We start from the raw sequence: 21,112 nt of genomic DNA on the forward strand, positions 1-21,112 counted from the left end.
ATAATTGTGTGGTCCATGCTTTTTTGCCCATTGGAAGGTTCCATCACCACGGATTTTTCGGTTTGCGACGGAGAGTGGCCAGTGAGAATTCAACCCACTTCCTATCTTTCCTACAACATCACCAGAGCAGTTTTGGAACTAATCAAAGATGCATCCTCACTTACACACAAAAGACAACACTGGTAGGTTTTCTTGATTCCTATTATATACTAGGGAGTGACTAATAGCATCCGCGTTTTCAACAGCTTGCGAGGACATTATGAATGCCCTTGAAGAATGCCACGCCAAAGGCTTTCTCTGGAAATCATTGGGCATGTGTTCCGATACCAAAGATAAACTCACGTTATGTCTAAGAGCCGAACGAGTAAAGCGCACTGCAAACAATCGAGGAATAGCCAGATCTAAACGCGACGAAGTGAAAAGGTTATGGGACGACATCGACGAGAACTCATAGCGCGCGCACAATGAGAAATCCCGACTATCGTCTGTATAATACGAAAGCAAAGCTGATGGCCGTGGCGCTTGTATTGCATAGCATGGCGTTTAAAAAGGCATATAAGGTTTGGCGTGGCTCATATAGGCAGGGCTTTTACAGGAGATAATTAAGCGACATTCTCTCCTCAAATGGATTACGTTTTTAGGAATCGTGTGGGAGAGTGATTGTTCGTTTAACAATTGTGCTATTTGGAACGATTTTAATACGCTATCCACCATCAAACCGATATCGTCGTTTTGCCTACGTCCGAAGGTCCCATCAACCAGCTCCTCCCTTATAGAGTCTTTCTATAAGCATTACCAAAGACCAATAGACCGAATATGGAGATCAAGCTCAGCACAGTCGGGACCGGCTTTCCGCTTCGGAGAGCTCGAGGGATAGATGCGCCTCCAAGAACAATGGATGCTAGGAGGGCAAACTCGATACCGTAGGACTGGCGCGATTGTAGGCGATATCCTCCGAGGCCGTCTAATTTCGAATTTGTGTCAGCCTAATGCAAATCGCAAGCTACCTATAGGTACCTAATAAAATAGCTGTTGACTTACACAATATTCCAACGGTCCAGCCAGCTGCAACCGAAGGTAGGGAGCCCGTCTTAACATAGCCCATCGTACCGCCGCCTGCGGTCAGAGCTCCGAGGATAAATGCGATAGTCTCTAGAGCCTTTGCCAGAGCTAGTTAGCTTTAGTTGATCATCAAATATGCTAATTCAACTCACCATTTTTCTTGCAAGAGTTTCTTATCGTTTGGGGTGATGAATTGATAGATGGAAATGATACTAATTGTCACTAATTTTCACAATTACGTCGTTGGAATTCTGATTTGTAATGTAGCCAGAGGGAGGTTCCTGCCTCAAAGCCTTGAAAGCCCGCGGACCCCCGATGCTCTCTTACACGCGAATCGCCGAGGGGTTTGTGCTACCTTAGGTCCTTAGCAATCCCTAGATAGAAAAGTGGGGACATCACATCGCATCTGTGATTTATTTCGTGCCGTGATGTGGCTGAAGCTCTCAGTTCTGTCAGCCACACCTTACCCCAGCATGCATACGGCAGACTAGTCTACGGCTTATCATTGGCTGTTTCATTGTCGAGATTGACCGGGGTACCTTGGAACTTTTTGAAGCTTTCGTGTCCCTTACACGCAATTCGGGGACCCATTAAACTTGGACATCTTGCGATCAACTTATTCAACGATAACGTAACCCTCCTACTTCAATTCACAACGGCATAAGCAATATTGCAACCATAATGGCGCCAAAGAAATCAGCTGCTGCTCCTACCGTGGCAGCACCTGTCACTCCAGCATCGATGACCGTTACCACAGCTAACACCACTACCGCCAAGACCACTAAGAGTGAGGACAAAGCAGTCTGGTGGACTCTTTGGGACTACTATAAGGCGAATACGCCGCAACGAACGAAGCTGATCGATGTGTTCATGGGATTTCTGGTGGTCGTGGGCATCTTACAATTCGCGTATTGTGTGTTGGCGGGCAACTACGTACGTATTCACGTCTTGTTCATTGAGAGAATGCGCCTGGCAGCTAACCAAATATTTCAACGATCACAGCCCTTCAACGCTTTCCTCTCAGGCTTCTCTGCGACCGTCGGCCAATTCGTCCTTACTGGTATGTTTTGTCTATACTCTACACGGAAATAACAAAAGGCGTGAAGGAATACACATTAATCATACAAACAGCATCTCTACGTATCCAAACCGCACAAGGAAACAAATCCGAATTCCCTTCGGTGTCACCAGAGAGGTACGTGCTCTTCCATCCCGACTCTCACATCTATACAAGACTAACATTTTCTCGCAGAGCATTCGCAGACTATGTGGTCGGAAGCTTGATCCTCCACTTCTTCTGTGTCAACTTCATAAACTAAGCAACGGCGCATGGCGTACACCAAGGATGGCAAGAGTGTGGAAACTGAGTTTTCGTTGGACCCGGCAATGGGATGGGCAATCGCTGTATTAAAACCAAAAATGGGTCACAACTGGGTAAATAAAGTAAAAGGAAGATAAAACATTGCATTTTCCTCATAGGGTCCTTGATATATTGTTCCTGCCATGCGTGCTCCGTAGTTGTGATACTATGTCTAATCCACCCCACCATCCCCATCACTCCCTTTCGACTCCTCAGCCTTAGGGGGCCCTCTCGGAGGACCGCCGGCCGCCTTAGGAGGCGGCGGGGGTGGCGTCTTGCTCGCAGCTATATTCCCATCTAGCTCCCTACTCTTCTTTTCCTCTTCCGCGAAGTAATCGTCCATCATCCTCTTTGGAGCATGTCCATGCCTATCTTTCTTCTTACTCCGCGGCGGCACGCTTCCCGGTGCCGGGGAAGGCGGCGAGACAACCTGCGCGGGAACCAAAAAGTCCGGCGCAGCAGCGGGGACGAACGTAGAGGCATCACTCGGTGGAGCCAGCGTCGTGAACTGGTCCGCGCCCGCGCCGACATTACCGCCGTTGTCCACGTCAAACAACATCTCCCCCGGCGCATTCACCGGCTCGTCGAGCGGTGGCGGCAACCGGTGCAGCGCGCCGTACCCAAGCACACAACCCAGTGCGCCCTCGCCGCCCCAATCGCGACTCGGCACGATCTCCACCTCCCTCGTGACATTGTACTCATTATTATAAACCCACAGCTTCAACGGACGACCGATATAATCATCAACCAGCTCGCCTAACCCGCTCTCGCCATGCAGCGTGCCGTCTGGTGTTCCGAGCACGTAGTCGCTATACGGTAACAGCCCCGCGTTGTCGGCGGGCGAGTTCGCGGGGACGTCTAGCACGTGCCAGACGTTGGAGGCGACGGCCAGGGGCGTCCATTGCAGAGAGAGCCCGAGCGAGCGGGTGTCGCCGGGCACGGGCACGTGCAGGACTCGGGTCCGTTGCCCCTTGGCGCTCCAGAGCCCGAGGGCGACGCTGGCGCCGGCGCAGTTGCGGACTTCTTGGGCGAAGAGGCGGGGGTCGGGGTTGTCCTGCGGGGAGACGGGGGTTAGTTATAGGCTGCTTAGAATTTCAAACTAGGAGTGTGTATATATGTGCGGTTCTAGGGATTGAAACCGTACAATGACGCGGCCGTTGATCCCGACGATGAAGTCGAACCACGGCTCTATCCCTAGCTCGAGGTTCGTGTTGCGCAGGACCTGGAAGCCGAATCCGGGGCCGTCCCTCTGCTGCTGCGGTCGCGCGTCGCCGTCGAGGCGCGATAGGTACCGGTTTAGTGCGTTGAACATGATCTGTGAACTGCCTCGTGCATCTGTAGGTAGGTAGTATTAATGTGATTTCTTGATCTACATGCGGGCTAAGCAGCTAAGGCACTAGGTACCGCCTATCAAGAGTGTCTGGATTCAACTGGAAAGCTGTCATTAAGGTTTCCAGCTCAGCCTTATCGAATACACGTGGTCCAAGCTTCTTTCGGGGCTATCTGATGTGGATCTACCGGATTTCCATTGCGCCTGCCCCCTGTAGCCCCAGCTATTGTTAGCCCTGGAGCTTCCTAATAGTACAACCTGAAGAGTCTTGTAAAACGCAAATCTTGTCTCTTCAACATTTTCACCATTTCAGTCTCTTTACGATCATACTTCTTGTTGGTTTGCAAAAAAAACCCAAGAGTTAATGAAATTTGGTTTTATTATTTTTAATTGATTTCATTAGGCAACTCATGCATGCCAATCCACCTCTGTCAGGATGAAACAAGTTAAGAAGCTTCCTCTAACAGACGAATGCCATCACTGGACTCGTCTAGGTGAAGTCCCGTGGGACTTACAGAAGTAAGTTAGTCCACAATTCCACCTGCCAACAATAACCAGTTTACTTATGTGATCAAATCCTTTAGGTATTGGCAACAAAGGTACACTATCTTCCCTTACTACAATGAGGGGATCTATATGACCGAAGCTGCTTGGTACGGCGTTACCCCTGAACCAGTTGCAAAGTGAGTTCCACATTTCGAATCCATCTTAGACTCTCGATCCTTCTCGCGCAGCATCCTTACTTAGACACGAGTTAACAAGGTTCTAGCCAAATCGCACATGAACATGGTTCTATAATTAGTTCATCAAAGACCACGGTCATCGATCTATTTGCTGGAGTTGGGGCAAATGCAATCAGCCTTGCCCTTGCCACAACCCCAGACGGCACAACACCTCGCTGGGAAAAGGTGATCGCTATCGAGTTAGACCCAGCCACGCTCGCCTGTGCGCAACATAATGCGTCTCTGCATGGTGTGGCTGATGATATCATTTGGGTCCTAGGTGATAGCTTCAAGTTCTTAGAGACTCTTCTAGGCTCCCCAGAAAAGCTCGAGAATGACTTGCAGGTAAACGTGGCTGCCACGGCCTTGTTTGCATCTCCACCATGGGGCGGACCAGGCTATAGGACCGACGAGATATTCGATCTAAGCACGATGGAACCCTATAACTTGGCCACGCTGCATGAAGCTTACAGAACCATGGATCACGCGCTTTACCTCCCACGTACAAGCGATCTTAGACAAGTCGCCAAACTGATTCCCGATGGAACAAAGATCGAAGTTGTCCAGTATTGCGTCGAAGGCGCCAGTAAGGCATTGGTTGCATACATACCTGCCGCCAAGGATGAAGACATTCGCATGGAGACATAACATTCACAAGCACCACTAAACCGTGGTTCCAATGGGTCATTCAAAATATGGAACGAATTTCGTAAACTTTTTAATTTATGCTTCAAAATATGAGGTACTACTCCGTGGAGTATGATCTCGCTGATATGACCGATTCGGGCGAGTCGGGGGAGTTGGTGTATTTCCCAGAAGGTAAAACCGGCTCACTCTCGGTTCCTCCATCATTGAACTTGCATTTCTGCTTCGCACTCTCTTTTCCAGCCCGTCCTGGAGAAACCTCACGGGATGTGCAACAACTAAACCAGCAACAGCCTCAGCCACTAGAAGACTGTCGAGGCCCGCAAAGAGAGCCTGGTTCTTTGCGTTCCAACTTTCTAATCCATCAGCCAGTATTATTACCTGGTAGAGATCCCTTCCAAACAAGCATATGGCGGATATTAACAACATTGCCACGAAAAATTTGAATCTATACGCCATGGGGACGAAACCGTGTACCGGATGGAATGTTGTATATCCGAATTGGCTGTTCGCTATGGCGGCTCGCAACAATACATTGACGAACAGAAATATGAAAATGATTAAGGAGAGAGCTTGTATAGCGGTGCCGGCAGCCATGATGGGACTGCCGATCTTAGCATTATGGCCGAGGCCTGTATCGACGGAGAGGTCTGAGAAGGAAACAATTATTCCGATAAGCTGGAAGACGAAGCCAATAACATCGATCCAGATCAGACGAGGATAATGTGCGACGTTTATTAACGAATGTTCGACGCCAATTATTTTGATAGCTTCGGGTATAGTAAGGTAAATGCTTTAGACTAGTCAGCACGTTTCTCAAACATGATATCGGATATAAAAAGGAGCTATTCAACTTACGCTGCGGAGATGAAGGCCGGCGCGACTAGTAGGAATGCAGTTGAGCCAGCATAGAAGCCTACGTCCCAAGGGTCGATCGAACTTCCGAGTCTAACGGCATAACCAATGGCTTCAAAAAGAGAAGCTATCGAGACTGGGATGCTGAACTCCAGCCATTTATTTCTCTCGGCTATATAAAATGTGTAGAGCAGACAGGCGAGGATGGACCCGATATGAATGAACAAGAATATTACTTCTGCGGCAGCGCTCGGCGGGTAGCCATACGGAGATGCTGCAACCGGACAAGTCTCGAAATTGCACGAAGCAATCGATCTCATCGTGAATGAGATTACGTCTGTCGGATACCCATATGGTAAACGTCTTAGGCTATACAGAGAGTAGCGTACGACGAAAAATGACAAGCATCAAGTGCACACCTAAGAGGGGAGGGAAAGGTGACGACACGGGTATATTAATATTTAGTAGATGGATTCCAGGTACGGTTGGGAATCTAGGTTGGATAGATCGCTTATGATCTACTTAGCCTCAAGGGGGTAGCACGGCCGGATGAGTCTATATCAAGGAGCCTCCCAAAAGACCAACGTTGCAACCATTATAAACCATGAGGAGCTGGGTTTGGAAGCTGCCCTTTTATCCGAAACATCACCGTTTACGCCTAGAACTGAAATCCTACTGCAACATCGGGCAATTGCTAAGGATCCCGATCTAGACTAAACCCTACTGACGACGCCCGCTATAAGCCGATGCCCCCAAAATCACTAGAGGCGCAAGTAAATCAGGCGAGTATCGCTCTTATGGGGGGTACAGGGAATTGCCAACCCAATCACAAGAAGCTAGAAGCTCCCAAAGGGCATGGAATAGGATTCCCTACTACTTGCAGGGTCTGCTTTAGGGTGGCTATGCCAAGTCTATTGTTAGGTGTAACAGATCTGAGGCTTACAGACCACTCGGGGCTGCTACCGAATTTACTAGCTACTGCTTCCCAGCTGAGCTAGCTACGTAAGGTCAGAATCCAAAGACAAAGTTGGCAATTTTCGACGAGCTGCACCGTCCTCATTGCTGCTTTTTCTTGCGCCTGCAATATCTCAATTGGATCAGATATTGGAACAAGCATAGAAAAGAAAAAATATCTTCTACCTTGGCAATCGTATGCCTTTTAGCACACAAATACCGATTTTCGGCCATCAATCGCTGCGCCCCGGACTCTCGATTGTTGAAAGCTAATTGGTCCAAGAAAGTATTCGTGATTGCTTACACTTTTGGAATCACTAACGTAACAGGATTATAGGATGACATTCTGCTACATTTCATCTTTAAGTGAGTGCTGAGATAGACGAGACAAATTAAGAAGCTGTCTTCTACACCACCAACTCGAGTACTTACATAAATCATCGCTACACCAAGGGAATCAATCCTCTTTTGTGAAAAGTCAGCTAACCATAATGTAGGTAGACTATCTAGGTAGCCACCTTGATTTCCTGTCAGCTCACCGTCAGCAATATCTCACGATTTGCAGTGCCGCAAGTATACACGGCTTTGTGCACAAGGGCTTATATCATCTAGTAGGCCAAATATCTGCCTGCCTAGTATTGATCTGAATAGTGGGTATCCGACAACCCCCTATTCATTTCTCGTTCATTTGTCGTCGCGGCAATACGTTAGAAAGAGGCTTCATATACAAGATGTGGCTCACCTGATACACGCATAGTCACCGGTGTGAAGTTCATGTGCGTCAACGACCATCCGGCACACCAAGGTAGGCCGGTCTCGGGGCCGGTCTACGTCCAATTCCCGCCAACCTATCCATTCGCGTAGATATGCATTGAAGAACAAAAATGTTGGGCGTGCTCCAAGGTGGCCACGGGTTCCTGCATATTTTATTTCCACACTAAACGGTCTTCAAGCTACCGGTAGTTTGCCAAGAGCAACTGCGTCCCAATAGAAAGTCCTCGCCGCAGCTTACTGAGCACGTGGTAACGTGGTATACACGTTTCGGGTAAGGGGAACTTACGTACATCGTGAATGTGGCATTCGACCCCTGGAAATAAAAATGACTGCCCACTGGCCGGCCACTCCCCTATTTCGTACATAACCTACGGAAGCGCCCACCGATCCGTCAAGACGTCGCGGCAGCGGGGGCGATATGTACATCTTCGGACTACCATCGATAATCTCGCCGACGTTTTCCGAGGCGGCTGGTAGCCCTTTAAATTATCGAAACATGTCAAATGATTTAATATTTTGGTGGCGTGAGCAATAGCGCTGAGAGGAACAAATGGGGAGCCGTCCGGGACCCCGTTCGGGATGCTGACGCTATTATTTAGTTCCGCAGTCTTTCACCGACGACTGAGACATGTGGCTATAAAAGAAAAGAGGTACTAAAGCTCAACACCCCCCTCCGGAAATGCGCTGTGGATAGGTTACCGACGACCGAATATGTAGCCTGACGGCATTCGCCATTATTGCCACTATTCCCAAATATTGATATCGAAATCTCAGAAAATAGTCCGATGGCTAGCTGAGGTGTGGTGTCAGCAAGCTCGTCCCAGCATCAGCAGTTTAATTTAGGGTCTTACAGACCACAGAACGGCACTACCCGCACGGTGATTCGCAATGACTTACCTGCCAGGAACCGGAGTTAATTTTTCGATCAGCTGGCCCCCAAGAGGAGCTCGGACTGGTGGATATAGATGACAGACCTCCTAACTATTTCTTATAATAGGGTTATTGCTATTCAATGCTTTACTACCTACTAGGCAGGTAGGTGTATATAATGTATTGTCGGCTGACCTCATTCTTAAAAACACTATTTCCCGTCTTTTCCTTACCTCTATCTAGCGCAGCACATATCTAGTCGCTATGGCAAAAGGGTCTGCGCATTAGATACGTACCTAGGTAGGTAGGTACCGTTATCCTAAAAGTTACGAGAGTTCCTCTGTGCGTCTTACAGAGGACGAATATACAGTGGATGCATAGTATCTAGGTACCTATCTAGGTACGTTTACACACCTATTTGGTCATTTCAGCTGTGGCCGCTACGCCATGACCAGAAAGGCCCAGCCAAGATAAACCTGGAAATATTCAGCTTAGTTCTCTTGATACTACTTAAACAATATGTACCAAAAGCCACATCATATATATTAATTTAAGGCAGCAATTCATGAAGCCTACGTTGTGGCTGGACTTACCATCGATGATTTCGGTACGTTTTGTTACACCTTCCTCCCTCTTAGTAAGTACCCTACCAACTACCTAGGCAGGTATGCGCTGGTGGGAAGAGGCGTGATGACAGCATATAAGACTAGAAGACGTCTTAAGACAAATATGTGTCATTAAATATATATAGGTACCTATATATTGAAAGGCGCAAACGCCTTCTAATAACCTACGTGCCTATCTGACAAGTGCAAGCCGTACCGTCTGCCAGCACCGCTCAATCCGGTGTAAATCCAAGGCATCAAACGCCTCTTTTCGTCAAGACCGATAAGCCACCTATTCATTAGGTATACACACACAACTTAAAAAGAATAGATAGGTACCTAATAATCATTATAAAAATCGATTCTTCATAAAACCCACAAAAGTGGAATACCAACTACCACCCTACCTAACTAATCAACTCACCCTCTCTCCCCTTTTCACCATTACAAAGCCCGTCCCTCAGGAACGTTCCCTTGCCAAAACCGGAATTACTTTCCAACACCAAATACGTAACCCGTAACCAACCTTACCCAAACACTAGAATACCAAACACATCCATCCAAGCATGGGTAATCTCCCTATCCAACCCCACATCTAAACCCCCGGCCTCGTAAAGTCATCCCCAGGCGGCCAATTCCCAAGCTGACCAGGGTCCCCGCCGATCCTGACATACGTGCCGACGGCAGGGACGCCGTTCTCAAGAACGTACATCTGGTACCAGCCGGGAGGCGCGATGTTGACGTTCGGCGGGGCGGTGACGGTGCACACGGTGCCGTCGCACTTGAAAGCGGGGAACAGGGTGCGCGCGCCCATCGAGTTTCCGTGGGTGCTGGAGACTGCGCCGAGGAGGGAGACTTGGAGGGTTCCGGTGGGGTTTCCTTCGAGGTCGAAGGCGACGGTGTCGCCGTAGCCCCAGTCCTTATTTGCGATGGTGAAGGAGGGGCGGGATATCCCGTTGAGAAGATACGGCGGGGTGAATACCTCGACGCGGATTTCTTGTGGGTGTTTTCCGTCTTGCGGGTCGGAGCCGGAGATTAGGACGCGGCCGTCGAGGAGGGTGATGGCTTCGCTGTGGTATAGTCGTGCGACGGTCGTGTTGGCCATGATGGACATGCGGGATCCGACTGGCTTTTTGGGGTCGTATAGGACGGCGTTGTAGTTGGGATCGTCGGCAAGACCGAAACCGGCGATACCCTCATGTGCGCCGTTGGCGATGAGATAAGTGCCGTCTGGTAAGGGAGCCATGCAGGTAAGCACGCGCTTGGAGGGCATGCGCTCGAGCGTCCATGTCGGGTTGGCGACTTCAGGGAACGTCGTTACGCAGTTGTCTATGGCGGAATGGCCAGTGGTTGAACCGCCACATATGAGAACCCCTAAGGGATCGGTGTAAGGAGCATACTGGGGAAGTAAGACGGATGTGCCCTCGAGGGGGTAGGTTCGACCGCCTAGATCGTCGTTGACGGCACCAGGAAGATTAGGCAGGGTCTTTATTGTGGCGAAGGTCCCTGCGTCTAAGATCCTAGCTTCGTTCCAGTACGAAACGAAAATACCACCGCCTGGAAGTACTGCTAGGAACGGGTACAAGTTGTTTGGATCGGTGCGCTCAAGCCAGTCCATGTGAAGGTAGGGGCCAACTTGAGGAAGAATCTCAAGAGTAGGTTCGGGCTTATCATTGGAACCGATCTCGCCACCCACAACTAAAATGGATCCATTGGTCATGACCATCGCGCTCGGATACCATCGTCCTCTCTGGAGTTTGAGTGTGTTAACATTTTCCTCCCAATCATTAGTTCCTTTAACGCCGTCGGATCCATCAGGGGCATATAGGCGCACACCGTAAGTCGAGTCAAGAGACCAACCACCCACAGTGAGCTGCCGCCCAGCCTTGTCAGGAAGAATGACACCCGCGGAGCAGAAGACGTCAGTCTTCAAGTGCATAGTCCTCCAAGCAGCATCGAAATTACCAAGCTGGCTAAGGTCAAGTTCGTAGGCGCCAGTACTGTTTGCCGCACCGGTTCCCCATTTCTCCAGAAAAGTGACCTTGCCGGTAATAGACTGCATGGTCATTAAAGGTGTGACTACACCACCGACCAAGTTGGAGTACGTGCCCGCGTCATTACCCTCTGGGTAGTTGAATATGTAGAGAGGATTGTCTGTGTCAGTCCAATAGTATATCGAAAGACGAGCACCGCCTCCGCAAATCGAAGACGCGTCTCCGACACAAAGGACATTACATTCGGTTTCCGGCCTCTTCGTAGAACCTGAAGCGTCGACGTCCATCGGGTCACCACAGTAGCATTCATCGCCATATTCCAAGCCGGCAGCAGCATAGCCAAAGGAGGCACATTTCGATAAACATTGTTCAGGGGTCATAGTGTTGGCAAATGTAAGCGCCCAGAAGAGAGTTCGCGCATTGTTGACGTTATCCTCATAGCAACCCTGGTACGTCCAATTGGCGATATTGGTTTTTGGGGCAGGGTCAGCGTAGGTGGGCGGCTTGCCGTTTGCGTAAATGCTCAAGTATCCGGGACCACCGCACATAGCACTGCTATCACCTCCACAAGGGGTCGAGCATTTCGTCGTATCATTATCCGGCACTCCACCATTGTAAATAGCATTACTGCAGAAGCACTGCGTGTAGTACTCAGTACCGGATACATTATACCCTTTACTAGAGCAGACTTGCGCACATTTCTGCCGTGTTAACGCTGCGTCGTCGGGGGCTTGGTAGGTAGGCATGATACGACCATTCGGTCCATCCTGCCAGCAGCCCTGATCAGTCCAACCGTCGGGAAATCCTGTGGCATCGGGTGTCGGTGGATCGGTCCCTGTCGGGCCTGCACCACTAGACGTACTACTCGATGTCGAAATAGAAGTCCCATTCTTGATGTAGACAGACAGTCGATTGCCAGCTCCGCAATATTCTAACTGATTTCCAGCGCAGAGCATGCTGCAGTCGCTCGCGGGAGCACTGGTTGAACCTGTACCGAATTCATTACCGCAATAACATTCGCGAGCATATTCGACGCCGAAGTATGTCGTAGATTTACCACTGCAAAAAGCTTCGCAGGTATCTAACGTCATCGCATCGTCGGCGTAAGTGAATAGGCTCAGGGCCCGTACATTAGTAGCTTCCGTCTGACAGCCATACCAATTATAAGTACCAACGGTCGAAGGTTGTAACGGTGCGGTTGGAGTCGCAGCGGCGGAGGAGACGACGGTTGTGCTGGGTATGGAAGAGGTAGCAGCCGACGTTAAGCTAATAGTAGACGATATTATAACGGCGATGGAGCTAGAGCTACTACTCTTAGGAAGAGTATACTTCATGTTGAAATCATATACATTCAAGCGATTAGAACCACCGCATACTTCTGACTTGTTTCCCTATGGTGGCGGTTAGCGACGTTTATTGCGAAAGACGGGTGAGACTAGTTGATATATAACATCTTCTGTGGGCAAGCTACTTGCTTACGGAGGAGGCCGAGGGTGTCATCGCTATGAAGATCTGAAAAGGAAAGAAAAAAGAAAAAAAAAGTAAGCCGTACATTACAAGTCATATCGCAGCCATCCTCGGCCGGTGCAGCGCCATTTAAGATTGAGTTCCCGCAATCTATTCCAACGTAAGCGGATGTAACAATACGACGTGAATACATATACGAATGGAGGCTTACAGCATTCATCCCCATACTCTGTGCCGGCGAGTATGTAACCCGCTACTTGACAAGCGGCTGTGCAATTTTCCGCGTTCATCTGCGCACTGGGGACGGAAGCGCCATACGTTAAACCTCGACCGGTAGTTCCTTCACTAAAGCCCTTTTTAGATTATGCACGGCATATAGTAACTTCAATGCTACTTTTTATGAAACCTTGCGAGATCACAAGTCACACTAGTGGCTAATAATGGGAAGACTTACGAGTAACAACCAATGTGTGTCCAGTTCGCGATACCAATATTTGGCTGGGGCCCTGTGATATACGGGTTGAAGAACATTGTCAACCGATTAGGGCCACCACAAGCCTCTGTGGTATTGCCTGAGCAACTTGTCGAGCATTCTGTCGAGTCTGCCGCCTCTTCGGCCCCTGTGGCGAGTTCATTACCACAGTCTGATCCTCGTTAACATGTCGATATGTAATGTTGTTGTTGTCTTGAGCCTATCAGGGATCAGGGATATACTTACAACATTCGTTATGGTATTCAGCTCCAGCATAGGCAAATCCCTTGTTATCGCAGAACTCAATACATGCTTCTAATGTCATGTTATCTGACGTGGTGGAGGCCGCATTTATCGTCCGACCAATATCCCTAATGGATTAATTAGTATCAAGCCCATACTTCCAAAGATGGTATGCCACCAACACATAACAGCCGCTGTATTGCCATGTTCCATTGAGCTGGCTGGGATTCGGAACCAATAATTGAGCGGAAGAAATATGCACAAAGGCGATAAACAAAAGGAGAGATAGATTTGAGAAGCGCTGAATAGACCACATGATGGAAAGCTTCCCCTTCAACGGCTTTCAACGCTACCTACGGACTCGATAGAAAGCTGTCGAGCTTCGGGATAGGTATTGTATACTTTCCCAATGTTTTCAATACGACAGGCAAGGGTATAAATAATACCTACCGCAATAAAAAAAATACTAACATCCATCCTACTTCATGATAGATCAGGCTGGACCTCATTGTAACTGTGCAGAACAACATGGGCCAGCCCAATCAGGATGGATACCGGGGTCAACAGCCGCAATCATACTATCACTTGATAGTATTCTCTCATATGATTATCGCATACGTATGAGCCATATCAAGATTCGCTTAAATAGGAGATACCTTGTCCGAATCCTTGAACAGACAAGAGAAGGCAGATAGAAAGGCATGTAGTAAACCAGTAGTTAACATGAAGAAAACCTGCTAGAGGTTCGTTAAGATCTAGACCGTGGGGAAGACTTTTCTGTTTTCCTATCTTCGTTGTTCGTCTCCCGGTCTAACTCTGCTGACGAGAAGCCCTAATCTAGAAAGTGACATCGTTTATACTAGCCAGTCACTGAGAGGCTCGATTAACCATCAAACTCACGGGCACTAACCGATAGTGGGGGCAGGATCATCGATACGAAGTTCAGGGGAGGCATAGAAAAGTGTGGGATCCCGCATGGCAAACAAGGGTAAGGTGGGTTATCTTATAGGCAAGTCTTAGGATAATATACCCTTAGATATAGCCCTTAGAAGAGCGCCGGCTTCCAATTGCCTTCCCATGTGTATACCCCTGACCGATCAAGGGTGACAGTGTATGTACTACCTGCAGCTGCAAGGCTTTATATAGGGATAGTTGTACCGTTGTGATGGTAAACAAAAAGAAGAGATGTTTAGGAGAACTCGAGATGTAAGAATTTAAGAGCCAGTTCGGTGATAATTTAAATGAAATTTGTTTTTTAACAGCGCGTTACGTCGTCCGTCAGTGGGCAAGCCATTAATGACATAGGCTACATCAGCCTCAGCGAGCCAAGCCAGCCACTTAATATAATATGCGTACTTCATGCGTAAATGACAGCATCGTCACATTGAAGGCATCCCGAAACACTTGTTTTCGAGGCACTATCACTCGACTGATATTTCGATAGCGTTAGTGGGTTTTCTAGATTTAGCTAGTAAAGTTGATACTGTATGTCAGCAATAAAATTTGTTGTCACCGTATGGTGGAGAGATACGATGCTAGATACCGGTATCTCGCGTTAAAATGCCAAGCGTCCAAATCTAGAAGCACAACATACCTGGGACCTAGGTACATGCCTCCAAGATACCTATTACCTAGGTAGAGATAGGTACCTAATAATGACCGTTAATCCGACAAACAATCTTAAGAGGTTGGTGATGTTTCATGCGGTTTATGTCGGATTTTGCTGCATTTTGGGCGAATGATTTCAGTCAGACGTGCATACGAGGTCCGCTGCATGTCCCTTGACCGTAAAATCTCTTCCCAATCCCATTTGAACCAATCGCGATATAGATTACAAGTAGGGCCAAGGGAACCTACGCCGTCTAATAACTATAACCGTAGCATCATTAACTCGTATGGTTGCTTTCTACTACTAATTTTAACCTTGAAAGGCCAACGCATTCATTGATCGCTAAACGCTGCTTGATACCTATGCTTCGACGCCGAAGCCAGTACGATTCGGGACAGATAGGGCATGTGGTGAGAGCTATGCAGAGACGGTGACGAGAAAGATTCTCAAAAGGCGTAACGGGGCGAGGACAGACGCCGCTGCTACTAGCAAGCTAGCGGCAACTATTTACTCTTGCAGATACGCGACTATCTGCATGGTTAGCTTGTCTTTAGCTCCCCTTTTCAGCAGGTGAACCTGACGATCAACCGACCTCAGCTCTGAACTAGCCTACACCCTATGATAATGAGTTCCCGCTCCCGATAGAAATCTTTTAGAGAATCGGGTAGATTTCGTGTAGGTTAGCCGCCGAGCACAGTAGTAGTAATGAAATAATCCATTTATGATTGGAGACCCCGCGCTTAATTTTTAGGGCGGTCGTCTTGGTAAAGAGAACACCCTCCTTAACCAGTATTGTAACAACGTATTGATAATTGGAGGTGTAGGAATATATTCGAATCTGCTATAGCATCCGATACCTTTCTTAGCCGTTGGCCCCTTTGATCCCAGTGTGCATTGTATCGCGCCACCTATGCCTCGAGACCATGTGGTTCCAGTGATATATGATGACCAAGTGGATTAGTCGAGATCCCTAGCGCCACCAGATATATTCCTGGTGTTTGAGGCCGCATAAGAACTGCCTTTCGAATGCATGCAGGTCAACTGAGGTCAAAGTAGCCGAGCATATGAATGGATGTTTAGGTGCTAAGTGGGTGAGATCCGATGACTAGAATGTTTAAGGAGGTGTTGAGGTAGGCGACAGCTGACAGTCGAAGAAATGCCGTTTCTGTTGAGAAGGGCCGAAAACCTTGCAAGATTTCAGCTCTAAGAGCTGGCTTGCATTAGGTAACCACTCACAACCGGTCGCCCATATCTAATGGGGTCTATGTCCAAGTCCGCTGTATAGAATAGTAAAATGCAGTCTTGATAAACCCGCCAGTTTAATGCTATACATACCATCAATAATTCCGATAATAAGAAATCATCAAATCCAAGTAGGAAACCCCCATTGGACCTGAAATCTACCTAGTAGTAAGTATTATACGCATGTAAGTACTAGGTAGATACCTAAGTAAGCCGGTCTTAATTTCTCAACTTGATCGATAAAAGAGGTAGATTAGGGGTTTTAATTGTCGTTTAGTAAGTCAACTTCCTTTTCCTGAGAGATTGATAAATGTTAATGTAAATTTAGATACTAGTCCTAGGGTAATATGCAATGAAGATTTATCAAGGATTTAATAGACAAGAGTAACCCCTTTTGTTTCATTTGCAATCGAGAGTTTGGTGATTAGTTAGAAGAAGAAAAGGACGCTCAGTGTACTCAGAATATAAAGATGATGAAGTTGGAATTCGTGGTTTGAAACTTTGGAGGGAGACAGCTCAGGTTTAAGTTTCCAAGTTGTTAGCGAATTAGGCAAAGTCTAGGTCCCTGTAACGGGAGACGGCAAGGTTCGTTCCGGGATCCAATTCTCCGGAATCCGCTAGCTAATAACGGATAGCGGATCAACAGCCCTGTGCTCAGTGGTTACAGGGTCTTAACCCCTGTTAATAGCACTGACGACATTGTCATTTTGACTCAAGTTGACTCATAAGGAAATTCTCGTAGCCTTGCATGAGTATATCTTTTACCTTCTCATCGCCACATAACAATTTCGTGAAGTCATCCCAAAGCGTGGTCTTTGCTGCTACTAAAAAATCGTGCCACTACTATATAATAGTAGTCGCGTGAAATTCCCCTTTATTTACCTTTTTTTTTCTACTTCACTTCACTCATTTCGTCTCACTTCCGTTCCATTTTCCTTCAATATCACCGAAGCTCAAACATTCAAATCGTTCATCCACCACCTCATAGCTCCTATATCGTCTAAAGTCGCTGTATTTCAAAAAGCGCAATATAAACAATATAATTATTACTCACATAGCAACCATAAAAATTCTCACGAATAGCTCTTACGTACCTTGTTCCCGTCACACGTATTATATCTTAGCATTTGCATATCAGACGGACGACCATGGCTGGTCCACAAGGCTCGGAATTACCACCAGATTCATCAACGGGGGGCCCGGGAAGTCGGTCAAGGGGGGGCAGATCATCTCGGGGCCCTGGGCGTCGTGGAGGTCGCCATAGCAGACCTCAGCGTGCACAACAACTCCCCACAACAAATGAGATACCACCACCAAACACACCACCTTCTTCATCCACCATACCTTCAAGTCAGAACACCCGAGGTGGAAGAGGCCAGAGAGGCCCTAGAGGTTCAAGGAGAGGAGGCAGTTCGAATGCCCGACGAACAACACTAGCTACACCACGATCATTTGGTGGCCATTTAACCACCAACATGGAGTCAGAAGAATCCAGCCCTGCAAACCCAACAGGGTTAAATATCGCTGCACCGGAATTCGTACCAGGCCAACCGATACCCGAAAATACACAGAGCAACAACACCACCAACCAAGATCCCGCTTACAAGAAGCAATCTAAGAGTTTTGCTTCCCGAAAAGCTCAAAAATCTACTGCCGATGCCCTTTCTACAAGAATTCACGAAGACATTAACAATGGCCAATATGAATGCGTGATATGCACTAACGAGGTTCTCCCGAATTCGAACATCTGGTCTTGCACTATCTGTTGGACTGTAGCCCATTTAGTCTGCGTTAAGAAGTGGTTCGCCAATAGACCCAAACCTCCCGACGGACAACAACAGCAGCAAATCAACTGGAGATGCCCAGGGTGCAACTCGACCTTAGACGACTCGCCCGAGTATAATTGTTGGTGTGGCAAAGAGCCCAATCCCAAGTCGATACCCGGATTTAATCCCCATAGCTGTGGCCAGCCGTGCTTGAAGACTAGGAAAGGTTGCTTGCATCCTTGTCACCTCCCATGTCATGCTGGACCCTGTCCACCGTGCGTAGCTATGGGACCGACTCAGCCGTGCCGTTGTGGCAGACATAAATCTACGAGACCGTGTAGTGATACGGATTACGAGAGTACTTGGTCTTGCCACGAGATCTGTGGGGAGCCTCTTGCCTGCGGAGAGCACGAATGTCAACAGGAATGCCACTCGGATTACTGCGGGAATTGCACGGCTCCCGTACTTTCTCTCTGCTTCTGCGGCCGAGAGTCAAAGGTGATTCCTTGCGGCCAACGTACTGACAAAAAGCCGTCTTACAATTATGGGCAGCTCAAAGAGAGTCCCTCGACTAACAACGACTTATCCGACGGTTGGTATTTGGGCTGTTTTGAGTGCGATTCTATCTGTGGCAGAGCATTCGATTGCGGAAAGCACTATTGCGAAAAGGGATGTCACCCTCAAGATGCCTCCGAAGCACATTGTCCACTATCCCCTGATATCATCACCTGCTGCCCATGCGGCAAAACACCACTAGCGGACTTTATAAGCCAACCCAGGACGAATTGCGATGACCTGATCCCCAGCTGCGGGAAACGATGCAACAAGCCACTATCATGCGAGCATCTTTGCGAGGATGCATGTCATACAGGTCCTTGTACGCCGTGCACACAGAAGATAGATATTGCTTGTAACTGCGGCCGGACAACGACGAGATCTGTGTGCCATCAAGGCAAACTCGAAAAGCCCGAATGCATGAGAGTTTGCCACGCGCAGCTGAACTGTGGAAGACACGAGCATAGCGAGCATTGCTGTCCTGCAGAAAAGAAAGCGGCGGAACGAGCAGCGTTGAGGAAGAAAAGTAGTAGACACGGCAACTACATGAACGACGAGGTGGAACCGGAACATATTTGTCTTCGCACCTGTGGGCGACCACTGAAATGCGGCAAACATCTATGTGAGCAATTATGTCACAAAGGCTCATGTCCTTCTTGCCCCGAGGCTATATTCGACGAGATTAGGTGTCATTGTGGTCGAACTGTCCTCCAGCCGCCGCTCCCCTGTGGTACTCAACCCCCACCCTGCCGATTCGACTGTACCAGGCCTCGACCGTGTGGCCACCCTCAGATATCACATAACTGCCACCTTGATGAAGAGTTATGTCCAAAATGCCCATTTCTTGTCGAGAAATGGTGCGTCTGTGGGAAGAAACCCCTTAAAAACCAGCCTTGCTGGTTTGAAGAGCCACGTTGTGGTTTACCCTGTGGCCGAAAACTCAAGTGTGGTGCCCACACCTGCGAGAAAACATGCCATCGTCTAGGTGAATGCGAAGATGCCGGGTCGCGATGTAGCCAGCCTTGCGGGAAAATTCGGACGTGTGGCCATTCTGATGTCGAACGGTGCCATGCCCCATACCCATGCAAGGAGGACAAACCTTGCCAGGCAAAGACATTCATAACTTGCGAGTGCCAACGTAAGAAGCAGGAGGTAAAGTGTTTGGGAACTAAGAGAAACCCATCACCCGACCGTGGAACACTTCCATGCGATGACGAGTGTCTCCGCTTGAAGCGGAATGTTCTCTTAGCTAACGCGCTCAATATCGACCCGCAGAGTCACACCGATGACCATGTTCCCTATTCCGAGACCACCCTCAAGTTCTATAGTGAATACACCCAATTTGCGCAGACATACGAACGAGAATTTCGAGTCTTCGCTGCTGCTCCAGGGGAGAAATTACTCAGACTCAAACCAATGAAGTCACATCAACGCGCCTTTCTCCATTCATTAGCCGAAGATTTCGGATTTGACAGCCAAAGCGCCGATCCGGAACCCAATCGACACGTCTGCCTCTTCAAGACCCCCAGATTTGTATCAGCTCCAATGAAGACGGTAGCACAGTGCGTGAAGATTAGAGCTGCACAAACAAGTTCATCCGTAGAACAGTCAGCATGGGGTGGAGAGGGTCTTCCAGGGAAGCAGCCCTTCAATGCGCTGCTCTTATCTGCACCAAAATTCGGATTGACTATTGAAGAGTTGGAATCTGCGCTTAAGAAACAGTATGCTGCCTATCCGAATATCAAGTTCGAGGCAGCTTTTCTATCCGACACAGTCATCATCAAGGGGTTCGGTTCATGGAGACCACAAGATCTAGAGTCCACTATGTCGGCACTTAAACCCGACGTATTAAACACGGTCACTAGTCTCAAATACGCCGAAAGCGTGTCACTCTGTCATGTCGACAATAACCTGAACGTATTACGAAACGAGAAAGGGGAAAAGGAGAGTCAACGCACTGACGATAAGGGCTGGAGTGCCGTTATTCGCCGTTCTTCTCGCCATAACGCAAGTGCCGCCCCGGCTTCTAAGACACTACCGATACGCAACACCTTCGTCGCTCTCAAGAAGAAGACACCGAAGAAGGAGAATAAACCTGTCGAGGAGGAAGTTGAAGACTGGGAGAAGGAGGCGGAAAAGCTGGGAGAGGAGGAAGAAAAAGCTTAGTACCCTACTTATTCTAGGACATGGCCAAGGCGTTTTGCGTAGCACGGCATGTTGCATATGAGTCCACGAGACGATCATGGCTAGTTGCTTTGCTTTGCTTGAGCTGGATGGTGACGGAGGGGAGTGTTCGACTACGAGCTTACAGCTCAGGTCGATGGCATTGCAGCAGATCCTTGATGGACTCGCGCATTTTTCGGCAATTAGGGTAAAACCTATAGTAAAAAGTCTACTTAAATCATTTTCCGCTGTTTTTAAGTGTTATGAGCACCATCAGACTCCTGATTAAACCGTAGACTTTGCCAGTGAATATTAGATAATCCATGATTAGGTAAAACTTTAGTCAGGGGAAATCGGGGTTATCGGATTTAAGAAAGTCACGCTGCTTATATAACAAAAGCCCCAGCTTACTAAGTAAATGCCC

At 48.3% G+C, this 21,112-nt stretch overlaps 8 protein-coding genes across 8 annotated transcripts; 4 read left to right on the forward strand and 4 right to left on the reverse strand.

Annotated features, from left to right (window-relative positions):
* The first annotated feature begins 69 nt into the window (after positions 1 to 69).
* GGS22DRAFT_13367 (cytochrome c oxidase biogenesis protein Cmc1-like protein) lies at positions 70 to 499 on the forward strand. Its single transcript, XM_047958524.1, has 2 exons — positions 70 to 182; positions 246 to 499. The coding sequence occupies exons 1-2, from the start codon at positions 149 to 151 to the stop codon at positions 452 to 454; spliced, it is 243 nt and encodes an 80-aa protein (XP_047824249.1). The 5' UTR covers positions 70 to 148; the 3' UTR covers positions 455 to 499.
* On the reverse strand, positions 70 to 1,424 carry GGS22DRAFT_150846 (TMEM14-domain-containing protein). Its single transcript, XM_047959375.1, has 4 exons — positions 1,215 to 1,424; positions 1,042 to 1,159; positions 246 to 964; positions 70 to 182 (listed from the first exon to the last, which is right to left on the reverse strand). The coding sequence occupies exons 1-3, from the start codon at positions 1,215 to 1,217 to the stop codon at positions 771 to 773; spliced, it is 315 nt and encodes a 104-aa protein (XP_047824250.1). The 5' UTR covers positions 1,218 to 1,424; the 3' UTR covers positions 70 to 182; positions 246 to 770.
* Positions 1,425 to 1,648: 224 nt separating this feature from the next.
* GGS22DRAFT_150848 (DAD family-domain-containing protein) lies at positions 1,649 to 2,446 on the forward strand. The gene is made up of 3 exons (XM_047959376.1): positions 1,649 to 1,995; positions 2,065 to 2,122; positions 2,194 to 2,446. Exons 1-3 carry the CDS (start codon positions 1,744 to 1,746, stop codon positions 2,379 to 2,381), a joined length of 498 nt encoding a protein of 165 aa, XP_047824251.1. The 5' UTR covers positions 1,649 to 1,743; the 3' UTR covers positions 2,382 to 2,446.
* Positions 2,447 to 2,594: 148 nt separating this feature from the next.
* GGS22DRAFT_183762 (GRASP55/65 PDZ-like domain-containing protein) lies at positions 2,595 to 3,734 on the reverse strand (the record flags this gene model as incomplete). Its single annotated transcript, XM_047964126.1, has 2 exons — positions 2,595 to 3,476; positions 3,567 to 3,734. 2 exons carry the CDS (start codon positions 3,732 to 3,734, stop codon positions 2,595 to 2,597), a joined length of 1,050 nt encoding a protein of 349 aa, XP_047824252.1.
* A 330-nt stretch (positions 3,735 to 4,064) lies between these two features.
* On the forward strand, positions 4,065 to 5,160 carry GGS22DRAFT_13391 (RNA cap guanine-N2 methyltransferase-domain-containing protein). The gene is made up of 3 exons (XM_047958530.1): positions 4,065 to 4,271; positions 4,337 to 4,435; positions 4,522 to 5,160. The coding sequence occupies exons 1-3, from the start codon at positions 4,189 to 4,191 to the stop codon at positions 5,120 to 5,122; spliced, it is 783 nt and encodes a 260-aa protein (XP_047824253.1). The 5' UTR covers positions 4,065 to 4,188; the 3' UTR covers positions 5,123 to 5,160.
* GGS22DRAFT_13387 (RTA1 like protein-domain-containing protein) lies at positions 4,971 to 6,507 on the reverse strand. Its single transcript, XM_047958528.1, has 2 exons — positions 5,978 to 6,507; positions 4,971 to 5,912 (listed from the first exon to the last, which is right to left on the reverse strand). The coding sequence occupies exons 1-2, from the start codon at positions 6,292 to 6,294 to the stop codon at positions 5,198 to 5,200; spliced, it is 1,032 nt and encodes a 343-aa protein (XP_047824254.1). The 5' UTR covers positions 6,295 to 6,507; the 3' UTR covers positions 4,971 to 5,197.
* Positions 6,508 to 9,305: 2,798 nt separating this feature from the next.
* GGS22DRAFT_150857 (putative glyoxal oxidase) lies at positions 9,306 to 14,220 on the reverse strand. Its single transcript, XM_047959377.1, has 6 exons — positions 13,536 to 14,220; positions 13,357 to 13,481; positions 13,093 to 13,282; positions 12,850 to 12,983; positions 12,724 to 12,788; positions 9,306 to 12,562 (listed from the first exon to the last, which is right to left on the reverse strand). Exons 1-6 carry the CDS (start codon positions 13,667 to 13,669, stop codon positions 9,773 to 9,775), a joined length of 3,438 nt encoding a protein of 1,145 aa, XP_047824255.1. The 5' UTR covers positions 13,670 to 14,220; the 3' UTR covers positions 9,306 to 9,772.
* Positions 14,221 to 16,977: 2,757 nt separating this feature from the next.
* On the forward strand, positions 16,978 to 20,917 carry GGS22DRAFT_194502 (uncharacterized protein). The gene has a single exon (XM_047965510.1). It carries the CDS (start codon positions 17,353 to 17,355, stop codon positions 20,689 to 20,691), a length of 3,339 nt encoding a protein of 1,112 aa, XP_047824256.1. The 5' UTR covers positions 16,978 to 17,352; the 3' UTR covers positions 20,692 to 20,917.
* The last annotated feature ends 195 nt before the right edge of the window (positions 20,918 to 21,112 follow it).

This window comes from Annulohypoxylon maeteangense (genome assembly GCF_022496945.1).
Source record: "Annulohypoxylon maeteangense strain CBS 123835 unplaced genomic scaffold GGS22scaffold_1, whole genome shotgun sequence".
Classification (NCBI taxonomy): domain Eukaryota; kingdom Fungi; phylum Ascomycota; class Sordariomycetes; order Xylariales; family Hypoxylaceae; genus Annulohypoxylon; species Annulohypoxylon maeteangense.